Below are 12,591 nucleotides of genomic sequence, written 5' to 3' on the forward strand. Positions count from 1 at the left end.
TATTGAAGTGTCCGAGTAAGATTAAAAATAAAAAGGTATAGCTTTACTCTCGCAAAAAACAAATAAAGAATTTAGCACTGGTACAGCGCTTTGCGTATGCACGTCCGAACAGCTTCACTTTCACTATGCCCTTTCGCTAGATTTTTGAATGCATGTATAAATCGAGTTTGGTATCATGTTATCCATAATGTGTATGTTGATCTTGTCACGCAAATGAAGGGACCTAAATTTCTAGGTCGCCTCCGAATTGCAAATGGTTCTTATGAGAAGCGATTTCATGGCAGAAGAACACTCGGAAGTTTGAAAATGCGACGACCGCGGATCGGGAGTTGCGTAGAGCAACATCTCCAGGAACTTTATACGGGATCCTAAAATAAAATTGAAAAATTTATTGAAATGGTAACTCATAGGTATGGAAAAGTCGACTTCGACTTTTGACCAAAATCGACCTTTTACTTCCAAAACTCGACTTTTAATGATCGAGTGTCAATTTATTCAAGTCCACTGAAGTAGACTTTTCACTGTCGACTCTCGACTTTTTTAAATTAATTTTCACTATCAAATGCGACCTTCCTCTGTGGATGAAAGTAGTATGGTTAATCCTTTGGCGCATATTCATAGTCATATTTAGTTCACAACTAAGTTAAAACTATCCTAAGTTACTTCCAAAGCTATTCATAATCGCCTTAGTTTCGACTTATCTTGCTAAGTACCAACTTAAAATTTAGTTTGAGCTGCAGCTGCAATTAAGTCGTAACTGGGTAGAAGTATTTTATGAAATTATGGGAAAAAGACTAAATATGTTAAAATTAAGTTAGTTGAGCGTCATTTTGATAATATTGAATGATCTTCAATTAAAATTTTCAAAGAGCGATCCATTTAAATCAAAAGAAGAAATTTAATGCGAATTACAATTCTAATATGGTCGCTGTGGTGTAGTGGTAAGCAGTGTGTGCTTCCACTCCGCAGCACCAGGGCTCAAACCCTGGTCAAAGCAACATCGTAAAAATTTAGAAAAAAGGTTTTTTCTTAGCAGCGGTCGTCCCTCGGCAGGCAATGGCAAACCTCCGAGTGTATTTCTGCCAAGAAAAACGGCTTCTCACAAAAAATACAATCGCCGTTCGGAGTCGGCCTAAAACTGTAGGTCCCTCCGCTTTGTGTGACAACATCAAGGCGCACATCAGGCAGACACTAACATATGTGTAAGCGCCAATCTATTATTATTATTATTACAATTCTAATAACGCTACATCACTATTTTATAATTGTAATGATTTAGATAAATTCTCAAATTATAAGTAAATTTCAAGCTTACTCTTTTAAATAAATTGGTGCATAACATTTAGATATGTGCTTGTATGTTTCACAGCATGCTTTCGATAAACAATGACTTCACATCGCTACGGTTGTTCTGGCTATTTTACACAATTAACAAGAAAATAGTACCTTATTATTTTGCATTAACATGCAATGAAAGTAAAAACAACATAAACGGATGATCAAACTTGATATTATTTAATAAAAATTTAATTTTTTCAAATAGAAGTGAATTTTAAGTTAGTACTTAAATTTAAGTTGCAAGTTTATTAGTTTCGACTTAGTAGTTGGACTATGAATACGCGCCTTTGTCTCCAGAATCTTCAGTTAATAATGAAGTAAGATATAATATATTATATAGCTGTTTATTTTAAAAATTTCACGCAAGAAAGTTTTTCATGGACATGAACAGACAGTCTTTGGTTTGAATTTCACCAATACGTAACGGACAAAATTTTCAACAACGATCAAGATGTTGCTGGTGTCCTTGAGATGCGACATTGTTGAAATATCGCGATCATTATAGGTTCTTTCCCGTACGCAACGCGAGATCCCGCGGGTACCCAAAACAGCCCAGAAATCATTCCCGTACTCAACAAAATGGGTAATAGAGAGCGAAAATTGGAACGTATTGGATCGTAAGTGTCTTCTTCTTGCCCGAAAAAATCCGGACTTTTTCTCCGGGTAAAAATGGATAAAGTGTCAAAGTGCATATCAACTGTTTTGTGTTTACATGTTGCCTTCATTTACTTGGTGCTGTTATATACTTAAAATCAAATTTGTGAAACCAAAATTCAATTTCCAAGAGTTTCTATTTAAGTGACAAAAACAAAAACAACGTTAATCAGCTGTTTATCAAATTCTGTGCACGAAATGTGTTTTTTTTGCGTTCCCGTACTTCTGGAATATGTTCCATTTTTGAGAGCAAAATTTTCGCTTATTCTCTAATTACCGGATCTGGTCCGGATTGTTAGGGAAAGAACCTTATAATAATAATAATAGATTGGCTCTTACACTTATGTTAGTGTTTGGCCGAGCTTCTTCTCTGATTTGTGGCGTGAGCCTTGATGTTGTCCCTCAAAGGGGAGGGACCAGTTTTACGCCGACTCCGAACGGCGATTGTATTTTTATGAGAAAATGTTTTTCATGGCAGAAATATACTCGGAGGTTTGCCATTGCCTGCCGAGGGGTGACCGCTGTTAAGAAAAAACCTTTTTCTAAATTTGTTTGCGATGTTGCTTGCCCAGGGCTTGAACCCAGGCGCTGCGGAGTGGAACCGCGCACTGCTTACCACCACACCACAGCGACCGTCGCGACCATTAGTCGTGTGGATAATCCCAATTCACTCGCTGCCTGGGCTCCTTTAAAGGGAAAATATAACCATGTTTATAAGTGGCACTTAAATTTCTACCAATACTCGCCACCTCTGTTCCATTCGAAAGGCTTTTCTCCCATACAGAGCTTATAGCAACGCAGCTTAGAAATCGAATTCCCAGAAAGCGCTTAGATCAACTGTTATTTATGCGTAGTTAGGACACAAAATGGTTCCATTAGTTTCACTTTAAAATGTATATTAAAGTGTATATTGGAATAAAAGCATTTTCACAACATCGTAATTTACTGCTGATTCTTAATGTGTCTCTTAAGCAGCATAGAATTCCACTGAATTACATATTATTCTACAACCACGATATTATTGGCATATTCTAAGCTTTATATTTATAGCAAATATATGAGTTAAATGCAGTCTTTTTTATTAAAAAGTCGAAAAAAGTCGTAGGAAAAATGGAAAAAGCTGTAACGAATCCACCTAGCTGTGCTCCGAATTGGAAAGAAAGGGGTGTAGGACCTTAATTGAGGAAGCGTTATGGCAGCTAGGTTGTGTGCGCTTGCGTTCACCGGCAGCTTCAGCCATGAGGGAGGTCCGTTTAAAGCTACGATAACCAAAGGTACCACCTAACTCAGCCAGAGGCCATACAGATACAAATATCGCACAAATATGCTTAGTAGAGTCGGGGAAATCTACTCTAATGCCTGGATTATAATGGAAGTAACGGAACGGAGTGAACTGTCACTTAATTATCGATTGTATGGGCAATGAATTCAAAGGATTATAATGCACTTGAGCGCAATGTAAGCATCTAAAATCAATAGATCCTTACGAATTCGCCGCGATTTGTTACGATTCGCCCCGTGCATTATAACCAAGGTATAAAACGCGAAACCTTATCCTACATACCAACCATCTCAACCAGTAGTTCGGTCAATTTAGCCAAATACCATGCACTGAATGCCAGTTTTAGTCGCTCTTAATCCCACTCTTCCATTGACTTCATTGATGGTAATGGGGCCCCTTGTCGTCTCCGCCTATCCCCTTACCGCCAAATAGATTTCAGACCAACAGACAATATTTTAGCAATCCATTATACGTATGCATTTACAATCAAGGTATTTTATAAGCATTAATTTTAATTAATCCTACGTAGTAGTTATATCCTGTTACATGTAGGTGGTTTAGGTATTTTATTTGGATAATTGTTCAAATTTTAAGAAAATGGACAAGATTTTAGATGAATGCACGTTATAATTAGCTGTAAATTTAAGTGTAACAATAATAGATTTAACAATATTTAGTATTACTAGATTATATAAAATTTTATTATATTGGGAATTCTTGTGAAATTATTATTTCATATGAAATGAAAAAATTATCTAATGCTAGGAATGTAATATCTCAATCCATCAGAGAACAAAACGAACTTAATAAAATATTAACTAAGCCATTATCTGATATATAAAAAAAAACACAACCTCCAACACTGCGGTTTTCCAGCGAACAGAAGAATGACTTAGCCCAGTGCAAAATAAGAACAAAACAAACCAAAATTACTTACAGCAGTCTCTGATGGTCCATCGCTGAGAAGGCCATCCAGGCGAGGTTTTATATGTTGCTGTTGATGTTCTTGTTGTTTTTTCTTTTTTCCTAAATAAATTTAATTTCATACGAACTTCTCGCTGTCTATCCACTTTGTATAATAATTTCACTTGCATCCACTTACAATACACCGTTCAATGTATCTAATTGTTATCTTCTTTACTATTTCGTTTTCTTACATTGAGTTTTCGCACTAGATAATCAAATTATTTTTGTGACTACAATTAAGCTTTAGTTTTAATCACCTATGGTTTTTTTTCGTCCCCCTTTTTTATACTATTATTTTCCCATTTAGTTTCACTTGCAGGCCTCAAAAATGGTATTTTCTTTGATATTTAAGCATTAACGCCTCGCCATATAAGCAATGTCCGAACATGAACTGAATTGACGATTACATGAGGAAGGAGATCAAAATAGAATCCTAATACACTGAAAATAAAATTTCGTAAAAGTGCTACGAAAATATTTCGTAGTGTTGGTTTTTGTACAATGTACGAAACTTTCGTTCATAATACGAACACATGTTTCACAACGAAACAAGATTTTACGAACCATACGTAAATATAACGAAAGGACTTTCGTAAGTCATTTTTTCAGTACAATTTACGAAATCTTACGTTTATTTTACGAAACACATTCGTAAAGCACTGAATAAATCTCTGTACGAATAATTTTGTATATTGTAGGAAGGCATTCGTAATATTTGCGTATGGTTTTACATTTACGAAATATACAATTCTGTATTCGTACAATTTAGATAATACTTTCGTATCAAGTACTAATGCAGAAACATGTTTTTTTAAATTCGTACAACATACGAATATTTTCGTACAAATACTCAATTACCGGCAGTTTAATATTTCATCATATTTTTTGAATCGCGTCATTGCGGAATTAATTGTTGGCTGCTGTGAAACGTATAATATAATATTAAACGTTTTAAAAAGGGATTTTCTGGATAAAAAAACAATACAAAATTAAATATTAAAACTGTGGATATACTATGCTTGTAAGCATACAATGTTTTTAACATCGCCTACGCTGCGCCTTGCGCTGCAATGTGGGACTTGATAAATAGGCAATTTCATCAGTTACCTATTAACAGCAAGCCTAAGCCTGGAGCACTACTTAATGTAATTAAAAGTAAGTACGTGTATGACTTTTCCTTTAATTTATAGTCGTCAAGGAAACAAACATCGATAAAGCTGCGAATCTGTCAAGTGCCTCTACGTAAAAATATTATAATGTTTAAGAAAGTAAAACCAGTATTTTTTATATTCTTTCATATTTTATATCTTATTATATTTAGATTTGTTGAGTCTCATATTTAACACTTTGCATCAATATACTTTATTGAATGAAGCCTAAGCAAAACAAAAATATGTAGTATAGAACCTATTCGTATGCATATAAACAAAAGACTTAAGTTTTATTATAGGTGAAATAACCTTGTTTTATTAATTCTATACTACAGTGTAGTCAGAAAACTCTTCTTCTTTCGCAGAAAGTATGATTGCCTTTATTATTAACACTATTAAAACATGACTAAAATTATAGCACAACACTTTCATTATATTTTAATCAATAATGTTAAGCGTATTTGCAAAACGTTTTGTTAAACAAAAACGCCTAAAATTAACGATAAAAACAAAATAAAAGTATTGTGTTATAATTCGTAATATATTTTTTATAGTGTGGAGAATGAAAGCAAAATCGCACATTATACGAAGCAAGTTTGTACAAACAACGAAAACTTTCGTTGGCTCAAAATGACGAAAAATTTCGCAAGATTTACGCAAGTTTTCGTTATATTTACGCAGATTTTATTTTCGGTGTACGTTGCTGGAAGTGAACTTACTGGGAAACTGTCAAAATGACGAACTATATGTAAATATTAGGAACTAGGTTAGGTTTAAGTGGCTGCTAGGCCCAGAGGGCGCCAGCATACTTAGGCCCGATCAGGGCCCGTTGTGATACCACATGGATCCAAAAACCCCCACTCCTTAAACCAGTTCGTGGAGTCTGCGAACCTTAGCAACTGCCGTATTCCCAACTAAGCAGTTGCGCTTAGATCGTCTAGAAGACCTATACCTAGGAATTTCTGTCTTTTCCTGCCTAGTGCTGGGCAATCGCAGAGTAACTGCCTTATTGATTCAGGCTCTTCTTCGTCGTGGCAGCTCCTGCAGTAGTCATTGTGACTAGCCCCGAGGCGTTCTGCGTGCCTTCCTATCAGGATATATCCTGTGAGCAGACCAATGGCCAGTGACATATCGCCTTTATTGAGAGTAAGAATTTCTCTCGATCTCTATACATCCCATTTTGGCCATGTAAGCTTCATTGTATTACAGTTTTCAGTGCGATCCCATCTGGAGGCCACTTCTTCAAAAAAGTTCTCCCTTAGTAAGAGCCTGCAGGAAGCGAGCGGCATACCCATCCTCTTCCAGGCTGGTGAAAGTGGAGAGGAAGTACCCGCCCTTGCAAGCTCGTCTGCCTTCTCATTTTCTGGTATGTCACTGTGCCCCGGTACCCATACCAGGTGCCAAGCGAACTGCTCTGCCATACTCGGTAGTTGTCAGTTTCTCAGAATCGTAGTGCGACCACAACGAGCCGCTTTCCAGCTTTTAAGCCCCTGTAGTCTTAGGGCTGCAAACGCAGCTTAGTGTCGTCCTATAATATCTATAGGTATGATGTTAAGGATCGTATTCAATGCCATAGTAGGTGTTGTGCGGAGAGCACCACTAATGCAGATCAGGGCCGCTCTCTCCACTTTTTGTAATTTATTACGGTTTACTTTCTTCTCCAGCACTGGCCACCATACCACTACGCCATACAGAAGTATGGGCCTCACCACGGCGATGTATATTCAGTGCACTAGCTTCGGGGTTAGACCCTATTTTTGGCCGATTGCTCTCCTGCAGCTGTTGAGTCCAGCTTAATTTTATATCTAGGACTATCCCCAGGTATTTAGCAGAATCGCTTAATTTTAGTGTGGTCTGTGCCAGCCTTGGTGTTATCAATGGGGGGGATTTTTTACCTTCTCGTGAAAAGTACAAGTTGTGTTTTGTTTGGGTTTACCCCTAACCCGTTATTTTTTGTCCAACTCCCGACTTCCTTCAGTTTTACCTGCATAATTTCACATAAGGTCTGTGGAAATTTCCCACTTACTGTTAGTGCAAGATCATCCGCATACCCAATAACCTTACAGCCACCCCCCTCCATGCCACACAGCAGTGAGTTTACCGCTGCGACCCATAATAGAGGGGATAGGACTACCCTTGCGGGGTGCCCCTCTCTACGATCCTGGTCAACGATACCCCCGCTAGCTCCGCCCGAACCTCCCTGCATCTCAGCATTTGGTTTACGAGCGCAACTAAGCGCGAGTCGATGCCCAGGCCCGTCAGTGCTGCCGTTATCGCGCCCGGCATGATGTTGTTAAAGGCGCCCTCTATATCCAGGAAGGCTGCTAGCGTATATTCTTTGATGTCTAGTGGTCTTTCTATATGCGACACTATTTCATGTATCGCCGTTTCTGTAGATCTACCTTTCGTATAAGCATGTTGTGTGGTAGAGAGTCCGTCACCAACCGACTCTCTGATACGGACCTCCACCAGTCTCTCCATAACCTTCAATTGAAATGACGACAAGGTGATGGGCCTGAAATTCTTTGGGTTATTGTGGGACGCCTTCCCTTCCTTGGGGATGAACAACACTCTTGACTACCTCCACTTTCTAGGGATATGATTAAGAGCTAATACACCCTTAATTATAGCGTTTAGCCACGCTGAGCTTAGCTGAAGTGTTTGCTGCAGCTGTATGGGGGCAATGCAATCCAGACCTGGTGATTTATATGGCTTAATTGTCCCAATAGACCAGATGACCTTTTCCCTAGTGAGGAAGTCTCCAGTGACCGAAAGATCTCCAGTTAGATGTGGCTGTACCGGCATGCTGTCCTCGGCACCCGGGAAGTTTGTGCAAAGAAGCAGATCCAGTGATTCCTCCTCGGTCTCAGTCCAGGAGCCGTCAGGTCTTTGCAAGCTTCCTGGGGCTTTCTGGGCAGCACCTGAGAGTATCTTTCTGAGCCTGCTTTCCTATGAGATAGACTCCACCCCGTTGCAGAAGTCTTTCCATGAGGTTCTTTTCGACCTTCTTAGGAGCTTCTTGTACTCCCGTAACGTTGTCTTGTAGGTCTCCCAATGTCCCTCACTACCAGACGCAGTGGCCTGGTTGAAGGTTTTCTTGCAGCTCTTGCGTGAAATCCTGATTTCTTCATTCCACCAGGGTGGCTTTTTCCTATCTCGGTGCTGCTTTTTGGGCATGCAATGTCAATTGCCTTACTGCAGGCCCCCGTAAAATGGTCGACAAGATATTCCAGCTCCTCTAGGTTTGCTGGAGTAGTCGGCTCTCTATCTTCTGGCAAAAGCCTATCCAGCTCTTCCCGATACCTATGCCAGTTGGCATTTCGCAAGTTTCTAGTTGGAGGAGCCTTGGGCATTCCCCCTACTATCTCGAATTGGATATATCGGTGGTCGGAAAATGAGTGCTCCTCGAACACCTTCCACTTCCCGACCAGACATTTCGCATTCTCAGAGATAAGGGTAAAGTCCCCCTATTTGCAATAACAAGCTTAGAGCTAAATATGAAATTAAAAAGTGACTCACCCCGTTCGTTATCGTCGGAGCTGCCCCAGGTATGATGGTGAGCATTCGCATCACCTCCCAAAATTAGTGCCTCCCTCGTGCTGGCCACTAGGTCCTTTATGCAGATAGTTGGCACCTCCTTGTCGTGCGCTAGGTACATGGATGCCATCTTAATTGGTCGTCCGTTTACACTTAGACTGACCGCTGTTGTGTGCTCGTCGCTAAATTGTGGAAGAAAGAGACACTTTACTGTGATACTTATCAATATGCACGTGCTTGGTTTGCCCGTTGAGGCTCCACTTACCAGTCTGTAGCCCGGCGCTTTCAGCCCGCAAATGTTTTGTCCCACCACCCAAGGTTCTTGGATTAGGATGATGTCGGCTGCCCCTTTAGCTGTTAGATGGAGCAGCAGTGCAGCTGAAGCTGCTTTACAGTGGTGAAGATTAATCTGCAATACCTTCACCATTTTGGCCGTTATCGCCCACGTCGCCTATTAGGGTGGAGATGACCGCGTCTACCGACATCTCGATCAACTCCTCCTCCGTATAAAGCCGAAGCATGCGTCCGACCCTCAGCGAAGACGTCGATGAGGCATAACCCCCGGTCAGGTCGTCCATCGGATCACCCTGCTCGGATTCCTCCTCCATCTCCACGTCGCTGTTGGCCTCCTCCGGCTCTACCTCCGCGATCAGGTTCTTCGCTACATTTACGTCGTTGCTGTAGACCTTAATTTTGCCCATGTCACCATATCACCCCGCTCTTTTGCTCCATCAACTCTATGGAGTCCTTATTAAGAAGCAGGACAACCTGCATCGTCGCTTTACCGCTTTCATTGATTTTTACCACCTTCCAATTTTCGGTAGGTAGCTCCGGGTTGTAGAGCCTTATGGTATGCAGGATCCTTTCGGGTTCCGCTGGCTTGCAAGGCAACCATGCTCTCGCTCTCGGTCGCACCGGTAGGTCCTTGAAGTCGACCGCCCTGAGCTTCGCACCAGGGTAGACTTCTCCAATGCCTGCGACTGTTTTCTTATATATATCCGCTGATCCAACATCCTCGCATGCTATAAAACGGATGTTATTTTGCAACCACCCCGCTCCCTTGCAGGTTGGCAGAGGTCGCGAATTCTCCAACATGATGGTGATAGCAATGTCGGCCATCGCGGCTTTTACCCACTTCCATTGCTGACTCAGGGCTAGGCTGTCCTCATCGCTCTCGTCAATGACGCCAAGCAGGATCTGCTCCTTGGCTACTTCAGCAGATGAAGGCCCCTGCGTTCTGACCCTCTTTGCATTGTTGGGCGTATTTCCCCCCGATCTATTGCGCTTACTGTAGGGCGCCTGCGGCTGTCTCTCCTCCGGCTTGCGGTAATTGGGCAGGACGGCCTTTGCCCAGTTGATTTCTGTGAGGATCTCCTTCACATGCTCTGCCTTCGCCTTGCTACACAGGTCAGGCGTAGTGGTGAACCTTTGCAGGATTCGTGCAGCCATCTTCTTCTGTCGATAGCCCTCTGTAGCTGGCTCTGGCCTCTGGTCAGGCCTCGTGAAGGCCGTGGGTGTCGCGGGAGGACCGCCTGGGGCCTGCGCCCCAGATTCAGCCTTATCCCCGGCTGCAATCTGCATGCCAGGTTGGCATCCACTGGTGCCAGGAGTTTCCCAGGGTGGACTCCTTTCAGCATCCCCACCGCCGCTTTCCTTATTGTTGCAGTTGATTGGCCCGGTTTCACCATTAGCCTTGGTTTCCCGCTGTTTGTTACCGCACTACGGCTGGGTGAGGTACTCTGCATCGCTTGAGCCCCTTTTTAGTGGGCCGAGACCCTTGTTGTTGTTTTTTGATTTTTGTCCATATTTGTTCCCACGGGCTGCGGAGAAAGGGGGTCGTCCACCCGGGCAGAGATCCGCGATGCCCAGGTAAGGCCTACTTACATCCTGGGTGTGGCCGCCTCCCAGAGGGCTCCGTTCGCGACTGGGCTATTTAGGGGCCCCCAGCCTGGCCGATCCTCGGTACGGTACGCGTGACGCCTTGATCCAGCCCCTTCAGACCTCCAAACCACGATCAAAAACCATTTCCATATGACTAAGCTATTAAGGAGTTTACACATAGCACTGATTCCTGATCTTAGCTGAGCACCATTCTGACATCGCACAGAATCCTCTGTAGTACCCATTTCCAGTCGGCACCCTCGTGGAGGGTTCAGCCGGAGGATTTTTGCCGACCTATTAGGAACTAAAATGAAAGCAAATGTAAGTATCATAGAAAATGAACTACAAAGTAATGGGATGGATCCCTTTGTGGTGGATTGTATGCTCCAAACACGTCAATACTCAATAGCACGACTTAAGGTGGCTCTCAAGAAAATTGAGTTGAAGTAGTTCTTCAAAATTTTGAATTTCGGTGATTTTTCATTCCGTAATTTTTCTCTAGGTAATATGGTTCCTTCTGTGATAAAACTTATTCCCAACAGAAGTCAAACTGTAGAGGATTCACAGAGGTATGTGTAGTTTAGGTTCCGCCTCCTAGGTTCGTCCTCGTGACACTGTATCAATTTCTTATCAAAAGCGTAGTGAAAATCAATGTAGCGCTCGCCCCTTATTAATTGGCTGCAAATTCTGCCTTTAGAGCGGTCGCGATAAAAACTTAAATAAACTTTTGCCTATTTTAAAGCATTAAGACTTCAAAGTAAATTTTAGCTTAGGCGATGATGTAGATTAAAACGCGAGTGAACAGATAGAAATTATTTCTTCGTGCGGACCGACATTGAGGTAAAGAATTTTTGGTATAAAAAATATGGACAGGGATATATTTTATTTAGCTAGAAAAAGAATATTACAAGGAGAAAAATTTATGCGTGAACATCATTGCCACTGAGAGTGTATACGTATGTAGATGTAGGTACGCCGGTACAAAGCGACAAAGTCGAAGCGGTAGAAGTTATAGCAGCTATTTCGGAGATCACCACATCTCCTTATCAAACTTCTTTTTGTAGATTTAAGCAGGGATTCATCCTACTACTATCAAGTACAGCTGATTTACCGCTATTTAAACTTAACAGCGTGGTTGTTGTTATAAATTCTATACATGCATTTGCTATATTGTATAGTTTCCGGCAGGTTCTTCCTAAACTACGTATTTGTCAATGTGTCATTTTAAATATTTTAATTAAAAAATTGTGCAAAACGAAGAAAAATTTTACATTAGGGGCTGTCCATATATTACGTAAGGGAGTTTTCGCTTGTTTTGAACCCCCCTCCCCTCACGTAATAAATTGTAAGATTTAATTGATCCCCCTCCCCCCGCCGCAGATCTTACGTAAGATTAAAATCCCCTAGAAATGTTTTTTCAATTAAACATTAGAAAATACTATATATTTCGATCAAACAAATACAGGATGTATGCCTAGTCAGTCTTAAAAACTTCATTACATAGTTATAGTAGTCATTCTTTCTTGTCGGTTTCTTTGGTCCACGGTCCAGCCAGCCAATCTGAAAGAGGAGTAGCCACAGGGATATCTCGTACTTCTTTTTCACTCAAAGGTATATCATTTTCACGGTCCACTGAAATTTCTGCTTGATTCACCCACTCAAATATATCCTCTGTTTCATTTTCTGTGATGACACACATGAGCTCTCGCCCGCGTCGTGAAAATATCAAGTGAAGCTTTTTGTGAATGCTTAGGTGCTGTCCATATATTACGTAAGGGAGTT

The 12,591-nt window shown here is 41.2% G+C and overlaps 1 protein-coding gene across 1 annotated transcript; it reads right to left on the reverse strand.

Moving 5' to 3' along the window:
• Positions 1-9,630: 9,630 nt before the first annotated feature.
• Positions 9,631-10,377, reverse strand: LOC118739755. Its single transcript, XM_036471262.1, has one exon. It carries the CDS (start codon positions 10,375-10,377, stop codon positions 9,631-9,633), a length of 747 nt encoding a protein of 248 aa, XP_036327155.1.
• Positions 10,378-12,591: the final 2,214 nt, after the last annotated feature.

This window comes from Rhagoletis pomonella, unplaced genomic scaffold (assembly GCF_013731165.1).
Source record: "Rhagoletis pomonella isolate Grant_MI unplaced genomic scaffold, Rhpom_1.0 Rhpom_scaffold_00005, whole genome shotgun sequence".
In the NCBI taxonomy this organism is placed as follows: domain Eukaryota; kingdom Metazoa; phylum Arthropoda; class Insecta; order Diptera; family Tephritidae; genus Rhagoletis; species Rhagoletis pomonella.